This window comes from Oreochromis aureus, linkage group 23 (assembly GCF_013358895.1).
Source record: "Oreochromis aureus strain Israel breed Guangdong linkage group 23, ZZ_aureus, whole genome shotgun sequence".
NCBI lineage: Eukaryota > Metazoa > Chordata > Actinopteri > Cichliformes > Cichlidae > Oreochromis > Oreochromis aureus.
The window spans coordinates 12,135,052-12,162,649 of NC_052963.1; the positions used below are offsets into that span (position 1 = coordinate 12,135,052).

A 27,598-nucleotide genomic window follows, 5' to 3' on the forward strand; every position below is an offset into this window, starting at 1 on the left:
AAAGTGTTGTATTACACAGTAGTTATTACTTTTAAAAAAAAGTTCAGAGTACATTACTTAATTACTCCCTTGAGAAAGTAATTATAGTACTTTGTATTTCAAATCATGTTAATGTCACACCATTGCAAGTAAAAATAACTGATCTGATCCAAGTGTGTCACTGTATATAATCACAAGTATGCAAAGTGACCAAAACACGTGCTGAAAATTTAAAACTTTTATTTGTGAACCAATGAAATTGACCAAAATCCACTTGTGCCTTCTATCTTACGGAGTACTAACATGAACATAAGGATGGGGGGGGGGGGACTCCAAAACAAAAGCAAAGGAAAACGTGACAGCTGGTGCCAGAGCAGGCGTCATCATAGACACTGGCTTCATTGGAGGGGACAGATGCGCCAATAACTGCTGCTGTGAAGAAAAACAGTCAAACTGAAGCCTTGCAGCATCGATGTGGGGGGAGAGAGATGTCAGCAAGAGTTTTCCCCTCCAGTGAAGCTGGCCAATACAGCAATGCGTGCTGCTGCTTTACGGTCTTTGAACACATTACAAAAAAAATATGGGCTGGAAGCACAGGATCATTTCTTTCACCTGCTATGGCAAACACAATAGTAACAACGGACACTGAAGTTAAACACAAAAGACAGGCTTATGTCATACAAATGTGTTACCGTCAAAACTCCAGGGCATTTTAAAAAAAAAAAAACCCAACAATAAACGAAAAACTACCTACACCAGCTGTCAAGTATAGCAATAACGTACTATAAACATATTCATCATATTGTTAATAAAAAGAGAACAAAAACAAAATAAAATTAATGTTTACTCATTTCATAAATGCACCCTGGAACATGTTTCCCACACCACCAAAGGTGGACTCCATTTGTCGTCTTATGTTGGATATGAATTGAAAGATTTCAGGGAATTTTTGACCTACCCTCTACTTGATTTCCATGAGTCATGATAGCGAGGTCTGTTTGTATTAAGAGCTTCCAGTAAATCATCTCAGTCCCATTATTCTGCTACACATCCTGAAACTGTCTCCTTGAAGTCAACATTTTGGGCTACTTTAACTCAGAGTTGTTCTGTGGACCGAGCCCACCGCTTCTAAGAAGACCCTGAATGCTTCAATGGACCCCGGCAGACTGACCTACGCTCTGCACAGAGTACACCTTTATCAGCAGCATTTGTTCACTCATCTTCCTCATTTTTTGGGAGTTTTTTTGGGGGGGAAAACAAAAAGCAATAAAAAAAACAAACAACAACAACATCTGAGCAAGGCCAGGAGAAACTGCTGTGTAAATCTAGCTTGATATGTAAAAAATAACACTTTTCTAACCAGATTTCACATAAATCCTAAATATTTTCAAGCAATCGTAACCAAAATACAGCCAGAAAGTAACTGACAACACGTAGCCTGCCCGGGAGCAATGCCCCAAAATGTAACAGTAACCAAGTAAAATCATTTTTGTTCATTTTTTTCTAATTTTATTTTGGGAGGGAGGGAGCACCCTGAGTGTTTGACTGTCAGTCACCACTGCTATTATTACTGAGGTAGAGATTTGTCCCGAACTGAGACAGATGTTTTCATAAGCTCCCCAGCCAGAGAGGTGCCAGGCCTTAGCTTCCATACCCACACAGACACACACAGACACACACAGACACGGACAGACACGGACAGACAGAGAAAAGGCTCGGATGCAGTGCGGTTCCTCTGCCTGTCCTTAATTTCAGTCCCTGGGCTCCTCTGTGAGCTGGCAGGCAGAGAAAACCATCTATGGTGACTGGGAATGAAACACTGGGATGCAACGCCTACACTACCAATTAGCTTATCTTCACAATACTTTTAAGCTTGAGGGCGAGAGCTCAAAGTGGCACAAGTTGATATCCTATGACTTCTGTAAATTTAAAGAAAAACATTTTGTTTTTCCCTTTGTTACCTTTGCTACATTCGTTCGTCAAAACCTGCCATGTGACAAGTTGGGTGGCTCTTTCCCCTACGAGGGTCAGTTCAATTTTATTCACAGAAATATCTTATATCAAAAATTGCAATTATTGATTTTAGCCTGTAATGACACTTAAAATACTGCAGTGTTATCTTTTTTTTTGTATAAACCTATAAATGTCATGTTTAAACTATAGTTTGACTTTAGTAAGTAGAGTTAAATTCTCTCTAACGACTTAGAGATGGTGAGAGTGTTAGCACATTTACCAGGTGATATGTTTCGACATGCTAATATAGAAGTGCTTTGACTTCGAATGAAAACAATGACCTAATTTGTCCCTAAACTCCAGTCCTTATTTGTAAACCTGGGGTTAAACCCGGCCTCAATGTGTTTGACAGACAACTAAAAAGACGGGCATCATCAATAAAACAAGTCAAACGAAAGCAGAGGGAAGAAACGTAAAAACAAGAAGAGGACAAAAAAATCTTTTAACTGAAAACATAGAATCATACTAAAGCTTTGCATACAAAGTTTTCAAGCGAAAGAAGAAAAAACAACAACAAAAATCGCTCTATGGCCATGTTTACCCAAAATTAACAAAAAAAAAAATCCAATTGCTTCCATTTTTGGTTTTTACAGTTTCACTTCCCCCATCCGTGTAAGAGGTACAGATGATCTCTCCAACACGATAATTTGCTTGTTCAGAGTGGCGTGTATGCAGCTCCACATCAGGGAGAAATCCAAACTCAGATAAGGAAGTGGAGCAGGACTTTGGCAAAATTGGATAAGATGATTTCTCGAGACAGCCTGGGTGTTGGGGGGGGTGTTGAGGGAGACTTGATAGGTTACGAGGACGGCAGCGTCAGTTGTCCATGAAGAAAAAAATAATAATAATCAAGCAGCCGTTAAGGAGAGCGGGGTAACCCTGAGGTGCTGTTCTCACATAGACTCGAACTCGTCGATGCGCTGCTTCGTGTTGCCCTGTCGGATCTGGCGCAGAGTTTTGTATTTGTCTCGGCCTGCTTTCACGTTCTCAGCGTGCAGCACGTCGTTCTGGGTCTTCTTGGTGTCATCTCTGGCTTCAGCCAACTCTGAACTCAACGTCTGTGAGAAGAGAAGAGAGGATAACAGGTTGAGGAGGGTGAAAGAACAGGAGGTGAAGACATGACCAAAAAAATAATAATTAAAGCCAAGAGGAGAGAAAATTGTCTGATGATGATCAGGGCGGCACAGACGTTGCAGACAAGACAAACGAAACAGGATGTGCGCGGAACAGAAAACGGGATCACGCTCCATTTCAAAACTAAACATCTAATTGACGCAAAGCCACTTATCTTTAGCTTTTGGCTCCCTGTGTGCGATCTTTAGTCTTCACTGACAACTAAATCAAAAGTGTGTTTGTCTCTGCTTTATTGAAAACAACACACAAGCAGGGATCAGCAATGGTTGGACCAAAGTCTGTTCCTTCAGCAGTCATCTTTGGAGGAAGCCGATACAAAATGCAGGCCTAGGTGTGAGGTTCCTGCCTTTCTTTATGTAAAACTACTCTAATTCTTCTTGCATTAGCTTCAGTACTAGTCCTGGCCTATGCAGTAGCCAGGCTTCATAGCAGTCTTTGGAATTTACTTAACGATATAAAAAATATGATTAGGTTGGATGTTATCTGTCTGATCACTTAATTTCTAGAAAGTCTGTTTTAAAGCCAGGCTGCAGTATAAGCCAGCACATCTCCTCCTGTGACAAGCAGGAGTTTAAAGAAGAACGGACACAGAAGTATGCCTCATCTTACCCTTATCTGCCATTTCTTGGCCCGTGTTTCTTCTTTGCAACAAAACTGCTGTTAGAAAATAATATCATCTCATTGTTATTTATGTTTGTGTATCGCAAACCTCCTTTGGTTACATGAAACTAAAGCTTATTTTGTATATATAAATTTTTTCTAAAATTAATTTGCCAATTTTGGCTTTAGACTTCATTTCAACGCAAGATGCACACCAGAGTGGTGGAACTTCTTTATATAGGACTAGTTTTGATAAAGAGTAATTTCAGGCTTCTTATGGAGGCTTAATCTGAACCACGGGTTGTCATTTTTAACACTGCCCTAAAGGTTTTCATTTCTTGCTCCTACCTGCAGCTGCTGCTTGACCCTCTCATTCTTCTGTGCTTCAGTGACGCGAGCCTCTTCGCTGCGGAGGTCAACATGGCTGACGCCCTCATTGGAGAGCTCTGCGCTGGCCTCTGCGTGGTTCTCATCGTGTTCATCGTGCTCATTCTCAGCATGACCGCCTGGAGGCGCTGGCACCACGGTCATGGCGGTCTTCAGCTCCTCCTTGGTTTTCTCCAGGTCCTCCTGGGCTGACAGAGCCTGCAGGTGGAGGCACGAGGAAGGAGAGATTAAGACAGCTCACGGAGTCACACTAGACAGGTGAGAGCAAAGGATGCCACAGAGAAAAGCTGTGGTTAAAGATCTAGGCTATCAGACCAAAAATAATCACAGTGGCATTAAGCATAATCTGCATCCATCATGAACTGACCCATCTATGCAAAACTGCATGATCATTTGGGAAAGAAACTCATTACAAGAAGGAGTTGGGGAAAGATTTAGATTATTTAAATTAATTAAAAACATGTTTTTTAATGTAAATATTAACCGTTTAAGACCTACCATAGAACCAAGTCCGCCAGAGCTTACATTATATTTTTACATGCTGCAGTGCCAATTTTGGGAGCATTTCAAGTTGATATACATCAATACAACCATTATAGCCCACATTTTAATAATATGTATGCATTAAGTGCATAGTAATTACATAAATTGCAAAAAGTGCAATAAACTACCAAAAAAAATTGAAAATCGTTTTTGTTTTTTTAACATATATTTCTAGTTAGAGAAATTTAAGAGGCTTATCCCTCAAAACTGTAAATACAAAAAAGTTGCACAAAATAGTTTCCCACCACAGGAAATTTATTTTGAGTGTCTTCATAGTTTTATTTTTGAAATACACCAATTTTCATATACTGCAGGAAAAACGAAAATAAATATTATAATGCAAATTTGCAAAAAAGCTGCTTTTTTGCAAATTTGCATTCTAATATTTATTTTCAAAATAAACTATTTCCAGCAGTGCAATTTGAGTTCTAAGCATCCCAGAAACGACACAGAAAGTCATAAAGTCAAAGATAAGTTTTAAAAACACCAGTATAGGCTCATGAGGCCCCGATAGTAAAAAACACTACATTTCCGCGAAAATGACGTCACTTCCGGTTTCGGGCAGGTAATGGCGGACATCCGAAAGTTCGCGCTGACGTCTATTCCAGCGTAGGAAGTGTTTTACGAACAGCTGATCGGATCGGCAAAGCGTGTTTCTGGAATATTATGTTTTTGTTGCTGCAAGCGCCTTTTATGCAGTTTTTGCAAAGCTATATGTGGAAGGAAACCGTGACCTAGGACAAGCTGATGGCATAAGATGTAAGTACAACTCCTCCACTTTCATATGCAAAAAAAATTATTGCTCTAGCTTACGTGGTTGGAGAGCTACCGGGATTTAAAAATAGTTACGCAAAACGGAGCGTGCCGCTCTGACCGGTTTTAAAGGGTTAACTAATGTTTAATGAAGCCAATCAAAATGTAGACACCACCTCATTATGAGTGATGTGGAAGACAAGTGATGGGTATGCTGTATGGATCTACATAAAATAGGATTCCTGATCACTCTAATCCTCAGTCACAGTGGGTGTAGTAGTCCATAACATTTGATTTACAAATATTATGAAGAGAAATATTAAAAATTAACCAATTTAATTCTTGTTTCAGTGCCCACTGCTGGACAAAATTCAGTCGCATCATGCACAAGCTGGAAAGTTTTCCACATGTTTATCTCATCTGGTGAATGAAGTCCATCGATGAAGACTGCATTACCTTGTGCTGCCACTCTGTGGCCTCATCCTCTTTCTTCCTCTTGGCTTCTTCTAGGAGAGAGATCTTTGCTGTGAATTCGGCCAGTTCAGAAGCCTGCAATGAAAGCAGTCCCTGCTATTACTCATACAGAAGAATCTATGGCTTCAAACAATCATCCAAAATAATCAGACAGACACCAGAGCCTTGTAAGTGCAGGACCATAAAACATATAAACATATGACAGTCTGGCACTGCTCCCAGCATCAGTCAAACAACACACACCAGTTGCTCTTGAGTCTTCTGCTGGTCTGCAGCCTGTCTGGCCAGCTCCGCCTTGGCCTCCTCGGCTGCTTGCCTCTCTCGCTCCAGCCGCTCAGCCTCCTCTCTCGCTTTCTTTCTTTCTTGCTCGAGCTCCATGGCGCGGCGAGTCTGTTCCTCAAGCTCTGTGGAAGAGCAGACGCGAACGTGTCATAAATAAGCTCCGATTTATGTTGTAAACATTCAGACTCCAACCTCAGAATGAACTCTGGTGGTGGCAACTGAAGACTTTAATGTAAAACAGAAGCTGCAAGAGCGCAACTTATGATTAATTAATTGTGTTTTGAAAGTTTCCCCTTATTTGAACTATTTAAAAATGGGTTTCTATATAAGTTTTCGTCTTTTTAATTTGAAAGAAAAGAAAATGAAAAATGAAAGCACAAAAGCTTCGCTCAATCTTTATATATTCTGGTCACACTAACATAATGAAAGATGTAATTGGTCTTGATCTAAAGCCCTAGAGAGATTTGACAGACAGGAGGAAAGGAGGAAGTAGGAGCTACAGTAAGAAAACAGATGAGAGAATGAAAAAGAAAACAGGATACCTCTCTGAGCTTTCATCGTCTGCTCTTCAATCTGTTTCAGCCTCTCCATGAGCTCTTCTTTCTCACGCTCTATCCTTTCCTTCTCTTTCTCTGCATGCTCTCGCTTCTTCTTTTCATTCTCCAGCTGGGCCCTGAGAAGGTTGCAGATTACATGTTTCAGATCACTTTTTGTGTATATTTTAACTATGAAGAATCTATGTTAATATAACTGTACACACACACACACACACACACACACACACACACACACACATATATAGATGAAGTACTCTCACCATGATCTAAAGTTAAATGAAGCTTCAGAATGAATACATGAACATGCCTCATTTTTGTGTAGCAGAGGAGACACTGCCCTCTAATGGAAATGCTCTGCTGTAGCAGTGACTCGTCATCAGCTGCCTTTTTTCATGGATAAAACTAAACCAGTGTAAGCCTTGGTCTGATACAATTTTTTTGCATGTGTTTTAATGGGAAAGTGACAATCAAATGTTATCAAGTCCTGGCACACTCAACATGCATAGCTTTGTATAATGACATGGAACAAAAAAAAAAATGTATGTGTATGTGGCCAAGTCATCCCTCTGCAGTACCTCTCCATCTGTTTGTGGTGCTTCTCCTCCCGGGCTTGAGCTTTCATCTGCTGCACCTCGATGGTGTCAGGCTTTCTTCTCCTCATGTACAACTCATGGTTACCCATACACAATGCCAAAATGCGTTTGTTGATGCGCAGACGTGGGGCATAAAACACAAAGTCCTAAAGGCATGGATAAAAGACAGCGAAACAGAAGCATGTGAAGCATTTATACAAAAGCTGAAGGATGAATATTTGTGGACTGAGTGCGACACTCACAGGTGCTTTCTTGTCGATGGGTTTGATGACAAACTTCTTGTCATTGAAAGAGATGTTTCGAATCTCACTCCAGGGGAATCCAATCTTTGGTGTCAATCTGGATGAAATATCAAAAAACTGGTTAATTGTGCACACTTTTAACAGCCTGTTAAAAGTAACCCTATCCCACGTGGTATAAAATTCAGCCAGCAGATGGTGCCCAGTATAAACAGACCAGCTTACAGGAAATTATGACACTGAAGCATCTTTCAGGTCTGTGTGAGAATAGCGACTGTATCAGGTGTCACGCTCACTGGCTGACACTAATTAGAGTAGAAGAAGGTGCTTTGTGAACAAGAGGTAATAATATTAAAAAAGAAAAAAGAAAACAAAACAGAGAAAGTGAAGGACAGTGAGGAAGCTGCAGCCAACAGAGAGAAAAAACTATGCTGTTATCTCGCAATCGTCATTTTTTTTCCCTTCCCCCCGTTACCTGGACGAGAGAAGAAGGATGGCAGCTGTCGTGACCTCAGATAACATAAACAAAGGTAACGCAGAGAGTGAGAGGAAATGCTACAGGAGTAGTGATTAAATCTATCCTTCCACAAAGAGGGGAAATAAATCTGACCAGAAGGGAACAGGAAAGACTACTACAATGGAGAGACAGAGACTTTCTCCACCTCTCACTTATCTAAAAATATCTTTGCTTCCTCTAAGCTTTTTGGACATTGTGCATGTCCTATTACCATTTATGTCACACAGCTAGATAAACTTGTGATGTATTTTTCCCCCATAAAATACATCACAACTCGAACAACATCAGAGCTAAACAACCACTTGTTTACAGGAGTCTGTCTGATTAAATCAAATTGATTTGAGTTTAAAAGTATGTGCTCTGTGGGCCCATGAACCAAAATCCACTGGGTATATGAACCCTTTGTCAGTGAGTTTGGATTATTAAAGTTGTTGAAAATCTCTTAAATATATTAAATGCCACACTCAAGATTCAAACATTATACATTATATTACAAATATTATAATAATAAATATTAATAATATATATATATATTTTTTAAAAAGCACCCCACTAAATGTTTCCAGAGTGGGTTGCACAGTTGTTCCTGTCAGCTAAGCTTCTAGAAAATCTGACTTTTTTTTTCCATTTCATATTTAGTTCAATACGAGTTTTTGATCTTGTGATGAGGCTGTGTAACACAGCAGGTATAACAGGCGCATCGACACACATCTATCAGTTGTTATGATTGTGACACACTGTGTAGTAAAGCCTCCAACTGCTCACTGTTCAAGGCTGTTGCTGTTTAGCAACCAACTGCAAACCGCAGCTCTGAGGCTTTTGTCTGTGTGAGGAGATTCATGCAAAAACTTCCACTTGGTAACACTAAAATGCTGGCCTCATACTGAGATTAAAAAAAACATTTTGGAATTAGTATCAGCACTACCAGGCTAATAGCTGTAGAATTAGTCAGAAAAGTAGTTTTTCCAAGGATTATGTGTATTCCTTACTTGTCCTCGTGTTCATAGATGTTGAGTCCAAGAGCATCCACGCCCAGCCATAGCTGTGTGCCCTTCTTGTTTTTAATCTCAAAGTAATTGACTCCATACATCTCCAAGTCCTGGGCAATTTTAAGATACTCCATCATTGAGTCCTCTCTAGAGTAGAGAAAAAGAGGAATTATATTATATATTTTTTTTTTTATTATATATATATATATATATATATATATATATATATATATATATATATATATATATATATATATATATATATATAAAAACATAAACTATTTCAGCATTTCTTCTCCCATTTGCTACATGACTACCTCCTAATTTCTTGCTGTCTTCAGCCTGTTATTATTTTTTTTTTTATATCTGTATCTATCTATATATAAAACATTATATTATGTTTATAAATTTAACACAATCACATGTTCAAAACAATAGCATTCAGTTTGCGTACGTTTTCTTCTAGAAGAAGAAAAGAAAGCACACATTTGAATTTAAGTTAAGTGAGTTTAAATCTTTGGTACTTTATGGCAAATCCAAACATGTCTACTGTATACAAAGGGTTTCATCGTGATAAAGGTCTGACACACACCTGAGCATTCCTCTGTGTTCTTCGTGCCAGGTCTGTATCCTGTCTTCCCATTGCTCCTTAGTCAGCTTGTGCTGCTCCAGGACTCTACACACACACACGCACGCACACACACACACAAAATGACGTTCATCTGAAGGAATGTCAAACAGCACAGAATTGCTTCCTCAAAGAGGAAATCACAAATACTCCAGCAGTCAAAGATATACATTTTGAAAAATGAAAGTCAAAATCCAGTTACTCTGGCTGACACCAGAATCATACATATGTAAAAAAAAAAAAATACTAAACTTTGTGTGAAATGCCTACCTCTGAGGGAGCAGTCTGTCATGAGTAAGGTACCCAGCCTTGTGCACCTCTTTGTTGTAGTCTCCATACTTGGCCTGGACAGCGTATGAAGCCAGCAACACAGCTGTTTCTGGGGGACAGTAGTTCTCATCATTCAGGATGGCCTCTTTCACCTGGCAGAAAAGGTGTGAGCGACTTTAAATTTACTCAACACTGTAAGATTTAGTTAGCACTTATTCCGAGAACAGAGCAAGCTAAATGATAGTAACATAAAAATATGATATTTTGAAGTTTTGAAAATAACTGAAAAACTAATTATTTGCTAAAAGTGTTGATGTGTGTGGCGTTACCTGCAGGAAGAAGAGTCTCTGGGTGATCTCCTGGATTAGTTCCTCTGAGACATCTTCAGGGAAGAACTTGGCTCTGAACTTAAACTGCAGAGGACTCTCTTTCTTTACATCTTGCTGGGTCACCTGGATTCAACAAATAATAATAGCTCCATTAAGTACTGGAATTTTTCATTACCATTTTTCTGTAGCCTCTGCCTTTTGTCTCTGTCTTGCTCACATGCTTGTTAAGGATGAGAATATTTTTTTTTTGTAATGCACACTTGGAAATGTAGACACACACTGTAATAGCGGGGGTGCTAGGACTGGGGATTGTTTCGGGGTGAGTGAGAGAAGAAGCCTGTTGAAAGACCACATCTGAGGCTTCAGTACCACAGTACTGCTTCTAGGCAAATACCAGACAAACAATAGACACAGACACTGGAGGAAACATGAAAGTGAGAGCTAAAGAGAAAGACCCCGACAAACAATTTAAGAAAATCAGTTGACGTCCACGTGCTTAAATTAATAATAATATTAATAATGGAATTTTTGTTTTAAGCTTCTCCATCAATCCATTTTCCTTCTCTTATCTGGGGCCAGGTCCCGGGGGCAGCAGCCTAAGCAGAGAAGCCCAGACCCCCATCTCCCAGCCACCTTCTCTAGCCATTCTGTGGGAACACCAAAGGGCTCCCAGGCCAGCTGAGAGATATAATCTCTCCAGCATGTTCTGGTTCTGCCGCGGGGTCTCCTCCCGGTGGGACATGCCCAGAACACCTCACCCAGGAGGCATCCTAGTCAGATGCCCGAACCACCTCAACTGACTCCTTTCAATTATGAGGAGCAGCGGCTCTACTCTGAGCCCTTTCCGGATGGCCGTACTCCTCACCCTATCCTTAAGGAAGAGGCCAGCCATTCTTCAGAGAAAGATCATTGCCGACACTTGTATCTGCGATCTTGTTCTTTCGGTCACTACCCAAAGCTCGTGATGATAGGTGAGGGTAGGGACATAGACCAAGCTTCTGCTTTCCCACAAAACAAAGTGATTCTTACCTTTTTATTGAGTTTCAGCCATGTGATGTAGCCTTTACTGTCCACATATTGTAGTCCAAAGAACCACACCTCTCGCAGGCCCACAGTCTTTACCACCTAAAAGCAGAAAAAAAGAAAAATGGATTTTCACAGTTTATCCTTCCTTTAGATAGCTTTTTTTCTTTGATGTCTGAGAAGTACAAATCTCTGATGTGGTAAGTGACAAAGACATTTAAGAGAGAAGGGAGCCGACTGTTAGAACTTAAAGAAATCATATTTATCTTCTGCCTGTTTAACAAACTGTTTTAGGAAGCGTTTTTGATTTCAGTTCTTATTATTCTGGCACTGACTAAACTCTTTCTGAAGGCACCAAAAATTCCTGTACTGGGAGGCGGGGACTGACAGTATAAGAACACAGGAAACAAAGTGTCAACTTCTCAAGCACCCACACTCCTACATGCCCGGTTTCTGTCATCAAAATACTTTTTTTGCTCACCTGGTCAAACAGCTGTTTTCCTGTGGTATTTGGCTGGATTGCAAACTCCAGCTCTGCATCCATGGTGGTCACACGGACATTGATCTATTGAAGAAAAAAAAAGAAAAAAAAGGGAGGAAGTTCACTTTGCTTGCAAAATATTACACAAGTGAAGACATCACAGATTGAAAATAAGTTGCAATTATTCATGTGTGCATGTTATTCCCTTTTTTCTGCTCCTGTTTTAGGCAGTTAAATACCACTTAAACCTATATGTTTGAATATGTTTTAACTGCAAGAACAGGCCAAGAAATCCCTAAAGAACAATTTTTTTTAAGAGTGTTATGGACAGATGAGATTCAGAGGAACTCATGAAGCACCAGGGAGGTGGGAACAAAAAGCATATCTATCTATTTTTATCCAATCAACCAGTCTTCTGAAAGACAGCTTCTTCAAACTGTTGTACAAAATAAAGTGTGCAGCATTCAAAGAATTTATGCACTTTATGCACACGCTTCATCTCATGTGCCTGATTATGCCACTAGTCTAACTAGTCAGCAAAGCAATCGAATGATAACTTGATCCACTTGCGCACATGATTTAAATCCTACTGAAAACTTGTGCTACCATCTTAAGTGAGAGATTCACACTAAGGGAAAACTGTACACTACTTTAAACAGATGGAAGTTGAATACTGGTTGTGATAAAGTGAGGTGGCACACAAAACACTGAGGCGAAAAGGCAAAAAGTATTTTTTTATACAACCTTTACTTTTCACACAATAGTTATAGTTCTCTTAGAATACAGGATGTGGTGCACTGCATGTATGCACCAGTACTACTGACAGCTCATGTCAAGTGCTGCTGTCCAACTCTTCCTCAGTTGAGCAAAAATATTCCAGGAGATTGCAGAATTTCTACAGAGGACAATAGAAGAACATTTTCCCCCATATGTGGGCAATGTGTCAGATCCTTTCAATCCTACCCTCTCAGCACTCTGCCAGTGAGTGAAGCCACACTTTTTCAAGGCAAAGACCTCTGTTGGGGTGGAGCAGAGGATAAAACTCAGTCATTGGCTGTCCCTCTTTAAGCAGCACTGGCAGTAGGCCTAGAAGCAGCTGATGGCACAGAACAGAGCGGGGCTGACCTCTGTGGCATCTGACATCCTTCCTCCCACACCTACTCATACACTGAGCCGTGCATTGCCTCAGTGGTAGTTAACAGGACGAGAAGAGAGACGGAGGAAAACACAGAGTAGAGAGGAAGACGAGAAGCAAGCTGAGAGGCGGGGTGCAAAAGCAAAGTTTAGCAAGAGCGTGAAGGGAGGAGAGAAAAAAGGAAAAAAAAGAGCGGGGCTATAAAGCGCAACAGGAAGTATGAGAGATGATCTGGGGTATACTCCCTTTGAGATTAAATTACAGCGTTGTTGCTGTAGATGAGAAGAAGAAGAAACTGAGGGAATGAACCATCCTTTTCCTCTCAGTAATTATATATAAAACCTCAGGAATGCTTACTTTGCATTCCTTTTTCTCCCCTCTTGTTTTTGACACACTCTCCTGCCTTCATGTTTTTCACTCAATATCCCTGCAATGAATAATCCATGAAACTTGTGGCTATACAGCACATAACTGGACCCCCACATGGAACTCAGCCCCATAATGCATCTTGCTGGATCTCCTCATTAATTACCCATTAAATACTACAGAACATGCCCACAATATAGATAATTTGCATGATGTTTTTTCTTTGTTTTTGTTGCACTAAAACACAAATTTAGTCTGCTTTGCACTGAAATTTTACTTGGTTGTTGCTAAAGATGCATTCAATGAGGATTTTGCATATGTATGCAGAATTCTCTGGCTTCTACTGCCACAATTAGGCGATAACGTATCTACAAGCTGCTTGACAACCACAATTAAACAACAAAAACTAAAGGAGCATGTGCTACCAACTTCCAGGGGTCAGACCAGTAAAACATGCAAATCACAATGAGATTAGTTGGTGCAGTACAAACAGGTAAAATTTCAAATCCAGCCTTCATAAATTCTTGTGTGGAGTGAAAACTCTTTACCACTACTATCCGAGACTACAGATGAAACATGAAGAGAAGCTCTGAATGGGTCTTGACTACCTTTAGTGACTGAAATACGGAGATTCAATTAAGATTGTAAGTTCACAAATCACATCCATCCTTTTCTTCTTTTGTGGTTGTGGCTTGAAATTTATGGAACGTGAAATGTTTGTGCTGCAGTTCATTGAGTTTTCTATCGACGCCAGGGGAAAAGTGTTTGCAGTCCAAAATAGTTCAGTTCAATTTCATTTATATAACACTAAATCACAACAACAGTCACCTCGACTTCCTTGAGGCGACTGTTGCCGAGTCTCTCAGCTGGCTTGGGAAGCCAGACTACACTGATGACTATTTACATATTAAGGCACAGGAGGGTAACAATAAGACAAGGAAGGAAGACACCAGAAACACATGTTTACCAGAATAAAGCACAAAATGACCCAAAACATGAGTTAAGAGAGGGGATAACACAGGAAAAGACTGAAGGGACGAGCAGAATTCTAAAATTCCAATTAGTAGCTAGAACTAAACAACAACCAGGCAAAAATAATAAAGGTGAAATCTATTGAAATCTACACAGAGCACTTAAGAATATCAAACTAAAAGATCAGTATTTTAATAGGAGAATATGGAGGGATTTAGGGATGCTTTATGAATGGGGTCACTATGGGAACTTGACACCAATGGCTGGGATCCAATAACATAAGCTACTTATGACACCACAACCCTGTCAACATTTCAATGTAGACACTAAGGATAATATTACATGAAACAGGGGCTACTGATATCCAGCTCTTTAACTTGCTTGGCTTTGCTTAGATGCAGATACTTCAAACAATAGTCGGTGTTGGGAAGGTTACTTCTAAAATGTATTCCACTACAGATTACAGAATCCATGCCCCAAAATGTATTTTGTAACGTATTCCGTTACGTTACTCAATGAGAGTAACGTATTCTGAGTACTTTGGATTACTTGATATATTATCAAGCTTTTTACAACTACATGAATGTACTATGGCTGTGTGATTTATTACTATTACTGAAGGTTACTCACCATACCAATACCAACTAGATTTTTAAATTATAATATAAAATGAGTAACAGTAGGGTGGACATTAGGTAAGGCTGAGCTTTTTGCAGCGATCTGGTATAGAAAACTATTCCGCACTTATATAAAACAGGTCCGAGGCTCCGAACCGTAGTAAAGGGACCTCTGACTAATACGTCGGTTTCCGTGTCGGGGTCGTAGCTGAAAACTAGCTTTACTTTGTTGTCTGGGTCAACTTTTCTAGCGAGAGACAGAGAGAGGCGTTGAAAGGCTGCTCCAACGGAACTTATTGTTTCGGAGGAAAACACGAACACAGTGTACAGTCGAGTCTTAATAGCTTACTTACAACTGGGCTACACTGCCCATGAGGCTACATTCTTTTGGGCTATGCCTGTAACACTCTGCCTATTGCCTTCATATTAAATAATTTTTTGAACAATAATTAAAAAAAAAAAATAATAAAATTTCTTCACGTCATTATGCGGGCTGCAAGTAGAGGTGACATGGGCTGCAAGATTGAGACACAGGCATTAGAGCCTCTTAATGCGTGTTTTGTTTGGGTTTCCACCGGCGTGGAATTACCGAAAATAGAGAGGGGACAGCCTAACATATGAAACAGGAGAAGACCGCCGTGTAATCCCTTTATTTCAACAAAGTAACTGTATTTTGAATACCACATTTTTAAACGGTAACTGTAACAGAATACAGTTACTCATATTTTACGAGTAACTGTCGTTACACATTTTAAATACGTAACGCCGGTACATGTATTCCGTTACTCCCCAACACTGACAATAGTAACAGACTGAAGATAACTCAATTTTAAAACAAACTAATGTGGACATACTGAGGTTAAGAGTTTTAAAAGATGAAAAACAAACAAGAACACTCACTGATTTTTTTGATGTACTGTTTACTTCTGTGTGCCTGTTGATCTGATGTCCCTTATAAAATAACCTTTGTATAACAATAACCTTCTCTTCCCGTTACTGAACATCAAGTGCCTTTGGATAACTGTAACTAACTAGTTAGGTAACATTTGGATCTACTCTTGCAGGTGCACAGATCTAGCCACAAACAAGGCAACCACAGCAACATAATCTATTCATGGTTCACTGAATATAGACTTTGTGTTGATTTCACTGCCTTGGTGAAGAAAAGTTATACAGAATGTAGTGCTAAGTTTGAGCTTCCAAGGGACTGGACTAGACTGTGACTTCCCCTCGGTTTGTGTGGGGCCCGCCATCAGCCACGATAGAGCCAACCTTTGTGCTACGTGTGTGTGTGTGTGTGTGTGTGTGTGTGTGTGTGTGTGTGTGTGTGTGTGTGTGTGTGTGTGTCAAAACATAGCAAACCCACAGGGCAGAAAGAGGTGGAATCCTTTCTGGACCAGACGGTTAGTTAATCCTGTCTCTCGTACAGAGCGGGGGGAGGAGAAGAGGGACAGCAACGTGCCAAAGCACTGACACAGCTAATCAGACACTGACAACTGACATGCCTTGAAGGAGTGACTTTTGCAAGCCTGTCCTTAAACAGCACTATTTGGTGACACAAGACACGCTGACTGGGCAACCTGACAGTCCTTAAAAGGACCAAATTGCTCTCCTTAAAAGGACAAAGTTAGCCATTTGAGGAAAGACCTGGAATGGGAATACATTCCAAACAAAGACATATTTAAAAGATTAGCAGGTTTATCCAACTTTAACAGGAACCCCCCCATCAATACAACAATCCAGGTACTTAATTCCATCACACTGCCATAAGAGGATGCCTTGCAAGCATGTGAACTGACAGGCCTTGAAAGTTCCTAAAAGCACAACATAAACACTAAAATTAGTATGACACTGGATATCCACTTGATGAGTCAAGTTCCAGTTGGATCACTGGCCTGACATGTCTCAGAAGCAGTTCCAACATCTAGCGGAAAGATTTTAGAAGCTCCCAGTAAATTTTATACTGGAAGTACTAATACGCTCTTCATTCCTTCTTTTCACTTCTCTTTCTTACTACTGACCTAAAAATATTAACTACTAGTTTTACTTGTGTTAAGAGGAGCCAATAATGAAATAAATGATAAACTGGTACACTGACACTAACTTTTAACTTTTAACCTCACACAGTGCACAGCCTCCTTCTGCACAGATGGACAGAAAGATCTGCCTGAGGTTGGACAGCAAAATCTTGTGGAGCAATGTTGGCTAAAGATTTTCTTATTCAGGAAGAAAGGGGAAAAAAAAAAAAAAAAAAAAAAAAAAAAGGGGGGGCTTAAGTGGTCTACAAATTTGCAAAATTTATATAATTGGAAGTAAAGTGTGGTGATCACTGTTGTGATTTCCCCATTTAAAAAAACAAAACAAACAAAAAAATCCAAAAACAATCTGTAATCCAATCATGAATACTGAATACCTTTCCAGATATCAGAACAGGCAAATATACAAGTCAAGCAATCAGCTGGGAGCAACCAGCTGATTGTGGTGGACTGCAGTTTGCCATCTTCTTTACTTTCCCTCAGACCTGATCAGTTGTGTCAAAAAAAAGTCACAATGCTTATGGGTCCACACTTAGACCAAGATTATTTGACAGAATAATTCAGCACAAATATTTAACTTGACTCATATTTATTGAAAGTTGCCTGAACATGACAACCTCACAACCTGGTGGGGAATCAATTTGGAAAGGTGTGCACTCAAAGACAAGCAGGAGCATGAGCTGTGAAACAGACCGCATCACAATAATAATTTTACTTCGATTGATATGATTTAGTCATAACTGAAAGTGTAATAATTTTATCAACTGCACTGTGCTGCTTTTGCTCTCATCTATAAAAACTAATGAGCACACATGATTAGGGATGGGTATCGAAAACCGGTTCTCTGTTTCAATTCCTTGGAATTGTTTGCCATTTTTGCAAACGATTCCCTTATCGATTCCAGTCGCCCAGAAAGACGTCACCACGTTGCGGAGCGTCATTTACCTGGCAGGGCGCCTAAGCGGCTCAAACGCTCAAAAGTTTGGTTATACTTTACGAGAACGGATGACAACGGGGCAACTTGAAATACTTCCAAAGTAGATATTTCATTTAAGGGAGGAAACACTACGAATATGCAAAAGCATTTGCTCACAAAACACACGATAAATGAATGTTGTGTTTTTAATTCTGCTCCGGACTCGTGAATCTCAACCCAGTAGCAGCGGTAACGTTTGCACGTCCTCTCCCGTTAATACGGCAGGTAAATAATCAGCTAACAGTGCATATTATGTTAGCGCGATCTGCCTACAAAACCTGCCATTACTGTGCGTTGCATTTAGGTGACCATGATGAGACAGAGAGTCTGGCTGGCAGTTCTCGCTGCAGTCTACCGGTAGCGTCTCCTTTCAGGCCAGGATAGTCGAATGTCACCGAGCAGTGACTAAGTTTGTGGTCAAAGGCTTGCACCCATTTGCCACAGCAGATGCCCCGATTTTCGGTAAGTGAATGTGTTTAATTGTAGGCAGGGACATTACTGGATATTCTTGTGTAATTGCTACAGAATAATTTATGTTATACTTTGTTATTGCTACAGAAGAATATTTATTTTATTATTTTACATTTACAATTTTTTTTCCTGACACCCCATTGAAGAGCCGTAGGCTGTGGATCTCTTAAGATCTCACTGTTGGGTTTGTAAGGCCATGTTACTCCTAAATTTCTATCTTGTTCAAAGAGAAGATATAAAACAAAGTTCTAAGCTAATCGACCTTAGTGTTCTCTTTAAAAAAAAAAAAAAAAAAAAAAGAATCGATAAGAGAATCGATAAAGAATCGGATCGTTAAACAGAATTGAAAATGGAATCGGAATCGTGAAAATCTTATCAATACCCATCCCTACACATGATCAGACTAGCTGCTCAATACAGAGCAGAGGCGCTCAAATTACAGCACACATACAGAGAGTGTGATTTAACTAACTGCTGAGGACATGCTATTAATAAGCACACCTGAGTGCTGCTATAATATAATACAGACACCAATATTTACCACTGTATTGTAGCACAACAGGTGAAGCAAAATCCTAACAAGTATCTTGTTAAGTTTACAAGTTGTGAAGAATCCAAGAGCTCTATCATTAGTGTTTTGTTTAAAGGGAGATGCCATTTTGGGATGTTTCTAAATCCTCCTCTCAATTTCAATTGCAAAGACAAGTTCTCACTCAAATGGGCCCCTTGTTAAATGTGCAGCTGTTTAGTAACTGTAAGCTGTTTAGAGGAGCTTTGCTGAGAGGCCTTAAGACACACACATCAATCAGTAGAGCCGCTAATCTGGCCTGCTGGGCTCCGAGCAACTGTCTGTCCCTCTGATTAACCTCCCCTGCAGAGTGAGGCAGTCCTCAACAGAGGAGTGGAAGGAGGCGTGAGAGCAGATAAGGAATCACAACTACCTGCAAACAACATTATTGCTTTGGGGGAAGAGAAGGTGAATGTTGTGTTGGAAGTATTATTTATTCATTCATTGTACGAAAGAGTGAGAAACTTGAGAAAATACAATAGATGGAAAATAAAAGCTGGACCTTACCCTACTTATTATTGACCTAGCACAGTTTCAGAAATAACTGCCATCTGTACCAAACGTGCCTGAAAACACATTAGTAAAAATGAAAGACTCCTTTGCTGCTTCTGCTCATCCTAATTTGATTGTAATACTGGGATTTCTAATTGAAATAGGGTCAGCATCAATTTCAAAAGTCTCAATTAAGCCAACCAATTAAAGTCCAAAAGTTTCAAAGTGCTGTTATCACAGTTTTTCCAGCACCAACTCCAGGGTTTACAATACTCCAGTGTATGTGGCCTAGCCGCCAGTCAGGCATACGCTAAGCCCTTGCGGGGCTGGTGTTAGTGTTATTGGTGTCTTCATGAAAAGTGGTTCACTAGTTTGTGAAATACATTCCAGGCAATTTAACACAAGAGTCTATTAGGACTGACTTATTTTTCCAGCTAGCCTCAAACTGGCTACACACCATGAACTACAGCTTTTGGTACTTACATATATATTTATATATATCCTTGTCATAACCCCCCTTGCTTTCCAACCTCTTAAAATTCCTAAAGAGTATCTCATGAGGACCACAAATTCCTACTTCCTACATTTACAAATTATTCCCCATCCTTCTGACTGCTTCCTCTCCTGACAGCCCCTTAGCAGTCTGATTCTATTTTTCTCTTAAATCTCTGCTCCTCACTGTGACAGAGCCAGGATGTTGACGTGGACTGGGCCCCCCAAAGTATATAGCAGGCCACCTCTTCAGCAAACAGGAAAACAGCTACAAGCTAGGAAACCAGCAAGGGCCCTCTTCCTTTCCCCTCATGATTACCCTGCCCCCAGCACAAAGAGTACACCAGGCGGAGAGAGTAGGATATAGGTGTCATTGGAACTAGGAGTGGGCGATATATCAAATATACTCGATGTATTTCGAGTTTTTTCCACATACAACGGTTAAAATGGCTTTATCGTAACCACTGAGTATAAATTGCCACCGCAATATTCCCCAAACCATAATATTTTCTATTATCTTCTGGCATATAAGCATGCATGTTTAGATACTACCAGATAGGGAAAAAAAATATGACGCCAGCGGGAGTTTCAGATGAACGACGGAATGAGACTCACTTTCGTTTGGATTTCACAAGGATGTTGAACAAAATGCAATAATATGCAAAACATGTTGTAAAACTATTGCAGCAAAAGGTAGCAGTACCATGAATTTTTTCCACCAGCTGAAAAGTCATTCACTGCAAAATTAAGACTGTTTTAAACTCGGCATGTCAACGTCTCCCCACACACCAAAGAAAACGTTAAATAAACCAGCTGTGATACCCGTGACTGTTCTTGGTCAGTCGTTTTTATAATCACCGTCTAGACTTGTGTTTCTGTCATTTGAGGTTATCGCATTTTTTATTTTACAATTTTTATATGTTATGATATTTCAATTCATTCGAAATTTTTCTATTTAAAGTAGAGAAAATATTGAATGAATGATTTGAATACCAGTGCAATTTTGGGAACTATATAGTGAAAAATAACATTTGTTTTTGGAGGCTATTTAAACATACCGTCATATATATCATGTATTCTGATATAACCAGAAAATATTGTGATATTAGATGTTCCTCATATCGCCCAATTAGGGCTGAGTATAAGGATACTTAACCCGTTTCATGATCAGTTCATCACTATCTATTTAAAAATAGCTATATTAACCAATCAATGATTCTTCAATTACCATAAACCTCACTTGCAGCCTTGGTGCATTTTCTTAAAAACATTGTGTCAACTTTATCGCTAAAAGTAACTTAATGGGGCATCCACATGGGTGACTGTAAAAGCCTTACTGTGAACAAAAACATTTGTTTCTGTTTTAAAATAAACTTTGAAAATCTGCAGAGTCCTGTAAATGAAAAAAATTACTGAAAATGTACTCTCTCCAAGTCAGCCAACGCTGTCACTGACCCCTGCAAATATTTTCAAGCTTGCGTATGAATACTGGCATTCAGATATAAGAGACTGTTCCAAAAGGTTTTTATGTCATACACTAGTCCCAGAGGAGGTCATGTCTGATGGACCCTGCTCTTGTTTCCTCTCTTTATTATGTCAGCGCTTCCCTGCGACAAGCTGCACTTTCTCTGTCAGATATTGTCTTTGACACAAACGTCACTCTCAGCAAAGTTGGCATGCTGTCCCAGAAGCCGTTTTTGGGATTTTGCCCTGGTGACTCAGGGGACGAGAGGGGGAAGTGAAGGATGACATCAGTGCCTGGCTGTCTTTCTTTTGTATCTTCCTAACTCACCCAAGGACACACACAAACACCCACTGCCTGAAGAGCCAGACAAGAGATGTGTTTCACTTGTGGGACGGCCTGGAACTCGTTGCCATTTCCTTGGAAAGTTTCTGATGCAATCTTCAGCAACTGGATTTTGATTTTTGTCCAAGCAAGACACAGAATGCAAATTTAGTATCAAATTAAGTCGAATTAGGCAACTAAAAATACAAATTACACAGTATAGCTGCCATAAATCCCTTACTGTGCAGGGAAGACCACAGGGTTGGACACCGATTGGATACCAAAACGCTGGCTAAATAAATACACTGATAGAGATTATTAAAAATGCCACGGAAAAAGAAGTGAAACTGAAAGTCAACTTTTATCTGACAGTTACTACATGAATAGTTTGACAACACTTAGAAGAAAGGTGATGGCTATTCCATGACTTGGTCCCGTGTTGAGTACACCTGCATCATTGGTGGGTGGACTACCTAAAAGTGGCATAACTCGGCATCGTTTAATATCCCCAGACTACTTCCTGCTCTTGCCAAGTCTGTTCATGATGGAAAAGCAGCAACAGTGGGAAGCAGACAGCCATGAAGGGACTGCATCAAATTGGTTTTGTTTTGGCGTTGTTCACATCCTAGGAGTTTGGCATTCTCTCCACCCTTTAAGCAACAATGGCAGCAGTGTTGCAGTTGTGAGGCCTGTGGGCCAGGCAGTTCACTTCACACTCTGGCTGTTGTTTACTTGAAAGAGGCGTATGAGGAGTGGGAGCAGTCGTGGGGATGAAACTGCCACTTTCCAGATTGTTCAAAATGAGGATTTCGGTACCAGTGCACGCCGACTGTTATGACAACTCAAGAGCAGCTCTAAAGAGTCGGTTTATATGAGCAGAACTACCAGGGAAGAAAAACAAGCCACTTTCACGTGCCTGATTCATATCATACTTCCTGAACCAGCCACATTATGTCCATCAAACAATCAGATTTAACTGGCAAAAAAAATAAGCAGATTTTCTGGCTTCTTCCCCTAACGCTGCATTACTGTAATAATCTGTAGACAAAAGCAGCTTGAAGTTTGCTGTTAGTTCCTTACCGGCTTAGGCATCTTTGCTTCCTCTCCTTCTAAACCCAACAGCTGAGAGGAAAAACCCGTCACAGGACGGCAGAAAGACCTTTACCACAGGACCTGAAAAAAAGAAAACATTTTGTAACATAAGCCCCCAGTGTTCATGGGTGAAGCCAGAGACATTATTATAAAGAGCTATTGATTCCAGTCACAGAAGACCAAATCTAGAACAAGGAAGCATGTAGACCTATTTGCAATGACGCATGAAGTTATCACCCCAGTCTAGCTGTAGGTATGTGCGCTTATTGATTTTTTTGGTTAACCATATACATAACGTAAAGTAGCCTGGGTTTTGCCCAGTGATCTCACAGGATGAGCCAGAGACCTATGCAGCACTAGATGGTTAAACAGGCCTTTGTAAGTGGTGGCCAGACTGTATATAATGTCACATAAAGTCAAGGTAAGGGTCTTAAGCATTTTCCTCGCATTTGTTGGCCATTTGATAACAATGGCAACAATGGTTAAAAATACTGCAATCACATTCCTGGTGGTTTCCCTTTGTTTAAAAAAAAGGCCCAAATCTCTTTAAGCAGCACCAAAATTAATATGGATGAAAAACCCTAGTTTTGTCCCAATGAACACTCAAATAAAAGTTATGGCCTTCTCACTATTCATTTATACAACAGTTTCAGCTTGACTGGAGGGGTTGCAAAAATAGGTTCAGTGTAACAAGCCTGATTTCTACAAAAAGTCAAAACTTCTAAGCAACTGCTGTCCAAGCACAGTATTTATTTTATTGTTTTTTGGTATTCTGTAACTCAACAATCTGACAAGAAACACTACCATTTAATTTCAGCAAACATTTGTTACATTTAGCCAACAATATTTCCTAAATGTGACAAATAACTATAATGAGAACAAGATTATTCTGTCAAGCTCTAAATTTAGGCCTGTGGATGACAAATCTGTACATCAGGAAAAGCAGAAATAACAACCAAAGGAAAGCACTGAAAAACACTGAAAGGAATCGTATTGCTAAATCTGTTAATGACAACAAGCCACAAAACCCCCACAACAGCCAAAGGCACAGTGATGCGGTTTTGCATTCAATCACAACATGCAAAACCACTTTTCTTAAGTGTACATACGTTAACTATTGCAGAAGTGCACTGAGAACACTACTTTAAACAATTCTGCAGGAGAGAAGGCTGTAAGACAATCGAGGCTTTATCCTGCGACACATAAAATAAAAAAAGTTTACATGACAAAGACCATGCACTCTCATGGCAAAAGAACTGATAGGACACAGAAATATGCCAATCAACAGTTTTCTTGCTGACATCCAAGAGCGATCATTTTCAGATGATGAACTACAGAGGACTCCATCCATTCATAACCAGATTGCTTTACTTTTTTTCTACTATGGACTGCAGAAAACAAAGCAGGGGAGGCACAATGTAAAACAATGTGTCACAGCACCATGTACACTTTACTAGAAACACAAGCCTGAAATAGTATGGTAATGACCCATGATGAACTTAAATAGGATAGTGAAAACATCCAACTCAAGAGTTTCTCTCGTGTGAATCACACGTAGGAGTTTCAGTATGGTTTAATGGTATGAAACTAAACTTCGTAAAGTGTAATAATACACCCCACCCTGACTGAATGGAGAACTGTGCATCACGCCTGATATAAGCTTGCTAAAGGCCATTTTAATACAAACGTAGAGCAGCCAGGTGTCTGGCATGGGTTTAAAAATACTTTTAGCAGCCATTACATTTTAGTCTCAGCTATTTTGTGGTGCCAGTTCAGGACAAATATTGACTAGTACCACCACTCTTCTCTGTTTTGGAAATTAAAGAAATGATAAGGAACAATGATAGTTTCCATATACGACTGTAATCGTGCGATACGTCTGCTTTACATAATGTGCAATATAAAAATAAGAATTTGTAAAGCCCACTGAACATCGGAGCTGTGGCGTTTGTAGTCCTGATAAAGTGAAACCCACTTGTAGCTTGTGAGCAATTAGCTTTACCCGCCGAGAGTTGCTGGCTTCCGTTACGTTGAACTATAACCAAAATTTAACAACTAAAATATTGGCTACACAAGCATTGCACAACGGAAAAAAATCAGTCAGAGGCGTCAAATCCCAATTTTAAAAATTTAGCTCAAATGAACACTAACGTTAGTCACTATATCCCCCCCAAAAATGGTCTTCATGAAGTCCAAAGTTTGCTCGTTGAAAGGCTGACATTATCAAGCTAGTGGGTGTAGTCCCGTATAACGGGACGAGCCTAGCCGACGGTTGCCTCGCTCGCGCTCGTGAAGTTTTAACGCCTTAAAAAATGTTACCCCTCATTTATTCGCCACACTTGCCACTAAAACGAATAAATATAAAATAAATATCTTAACAAATTCCGACTTAAGACCACGTAAAGCAGAGTGGGGTCCGTTTACACACAGTTTAAGGGGCACAACTTGACAGAAGTCGGCCCTTCTGTGACACATGAATCGGTCAAACACGAGGAAATCCGCTACGGCATCAAAGTTGAAGAGAAGCTCCTCTCTTTTTGGGGAGAGGCAACTCACCAGGGGACGATGTCTGTCTTTAATTTGATAGAAGAGCTTCGTATCTTCAACTGTAGCAAAATATTCACGATGAAAAACGCCTTTTTACTCCGGTTGCTTGTCTCTCAGTGCGTCTGCCGTTATAAATTCCCGCAGACATGGAAAAACCCTTCAAGTCTAAACCATAAGGCGATTTGGGGGGGAGTCGGTGTAGAGCCAGCCAGAATAAAGTAACACAACTTCCGGTCTTAACTGTAAAAATAAAAGCATCGAGCGGTTCACTACATAGTTAACTAACTGGGCAATATTATCATAAGGCGGTTTACATCTGTCGATATAGACCCTTTACAGTTTGTAAACATACTCTTAGATTTGATATCTTCCCTACCTTTGCATATAAAACAGCCAACATCTTTCACATTGCAATAATCCTGAATATTTAATACTTATTTTAAACTTAGGTTTTATTGTTTTTTGTATTATTTTTACTCTATTGTTCGATCAGGGTTTGTTTGTTTTTTTTTGTTTTTTTAAAAGCATGAGTCTATACATTATTTTTTTCTAAACATAATGTGCTTTCCCTTTTTTGTTTCTGTAGTATCCTGTCATATAGCTAAATTTAGCTGACAAAAACAAGGGAAAAACCACAACAAAATTAATGAGGAAAACATGACTAAAAACAGAAGCAGTAATTAATAGTTAATAGCGGGACTAAATCAACCCCCCACAGTCATTTTCCCTAATGTATCCACACAAGTGTTTCCAGAAAATTTAAATATGTAAGAGAATTAGGTAGCCTGCAGACCACTTTCAGACCTTCAGCTCGAACTTTATTTTGAAGAGAAAACACAGATATCCGCCCATGTCTGCAGTTTTCCTCGCAAACCTGACACAACTAACTGTAGAGATGTACAATATGGCTGTCAGTGGCCGAGGCTCGGATGGAAGAAATGTATGCACCGTGCGATGAGATGCATTAGCGATGATTTATGCCAGGGTAAGCCTGCTCCTGTAGGTTGTTCCGATGGGAATCCAAATGGCACTTAAAGATAGGCTTTTGTCCTGTTTTATCTAAATGGCCTGCTCGTCTTCTGCAGTTTGAAACCTACTAGATTAGTGGTAGAGCTCCCCACTCTGGAAGTATGCATCAGTACATTCGTTTCAAAGTTTTGTCTGTACTGCAGAGATAGTCCCAAACACACCCAGTCTGCAGCCACAGTCTGAGCTGTTCGCAGAACTGACTCAACCATCAAGGACGTGTCCTTTTTATCTTGACTAAAAGAGCTATGAACTGCTTTTTAGTCCATACAAGTGGATATGAACGGATATCTAAGCCTTCCAAACAATTGTGATGTCAAGCCCAGCTGATAACCTTTGTCACTTAAAACTGTTTCCATCTTTCTGTCCTGACACCTATCTTTGTAAAAAGATGACAAAAAAAAGTATAAAATGCATCTTGATCATTAATTATCACTGAAAAGTTTGGGCTCAGAATTGTTGTTATGTTGCGAAGGAAAATGAAGTTTTTGATTTTAAACAATCACACATTGACGACAAATGCTGTAAGTCACAGCTAAACTGGGATCAATAACCAAATATAATTAATAATCTTTAATAGAATAGCTGCTAAGTGGCTACATAGTAGTGCTACAGCAAATTATGTTAACAATCTGATATCAAGTAAATACAGGGCCAGTATTGCCGATACCATTAATTTTTAATTATAAAGACAGCTTTTATAGAGAGCAGTGTGTCCGGATTTATGAGATGAATCACCATCAATTTGCAAATTCTGAACACATTTTAATGACCACTAAATCATTGTGATCTTTACTTTCCACAATCCACCAACTTATAGCTAGTCTTCTACATCCTGATCAGTCCCAGTGGAAATCTTAACTTCAGCTCAGCCTCCCGTCTTTCTGTCAGTCTCACTGCCTCCAAACCACACAGCATACATCATAGCAGGTCTCACCATCTTCTAAAACCTTCCCTTTCACTCTTGCTGCTATCCTTCTGTCACAAATCAACCCTGACACTCATCTGCACCCATTGCTTCCACTCTCTTCTTTACCTCTCTTGTGCAGTGTCTGTTGCTTTGGATGATACAATATTCAATGTAGACATTATAATCTATGGAATGAACAGTATGTTATAAATTGTGCATAATTATTTTGTATTTTTTGAGTAGTGAGGAGTTTGAGGCATAGGTGTGTTTTAATTTTTATCCCCATCTTTCATATTTTCTGCACAGAACAGAAATAATACA

At 39.7% G+C, this 27,598-nt stretch overlaps 1 protein-coding gene across 1 annotated transcript; it reads right to left on the reverse strand.

Annotated features, from left to right (window-relative positions):
• Nucleotides 1-202: 202 nt before the first annotated feature.
• LOC116319183 (radixin) lies at nt 203-25,546 on the reverse strand. Its single transcript, XM_031738431.2, has 15 exons — nt 25,351-25,546; nt 22,783-22,875; nt 11,792-11,875; nt 11,317-11,412; nt 10,288-10,410; nt 9,959-10,110; nt 9,653-9,736; nt 9,061-9,207; nt 7,558-7,654; nt 7,298-7,461; nt 6,708-6,838; nt 6,127-6,287; nt 5,866-5,958; nt 4,075-4,311; nt 203-3,050 (listed from the first exon to the last, which is right to left on the reverse strand). The coding sequence occupies exons 2-15, from the start codon at nt 22,792-22,794 to the stop codon at nt 2,886-2,888; spliced, it is 1,746 nt and encodes a 581-aa protein (XP_031594291.1). The 5' UTR covers nt 22,795-22,875; nt 25,351-25,546; the 3' UTR covers nt 203-2,885.
• Nucleotides 25,547-27,598: the final 2,052 nt, after the last annotated feature.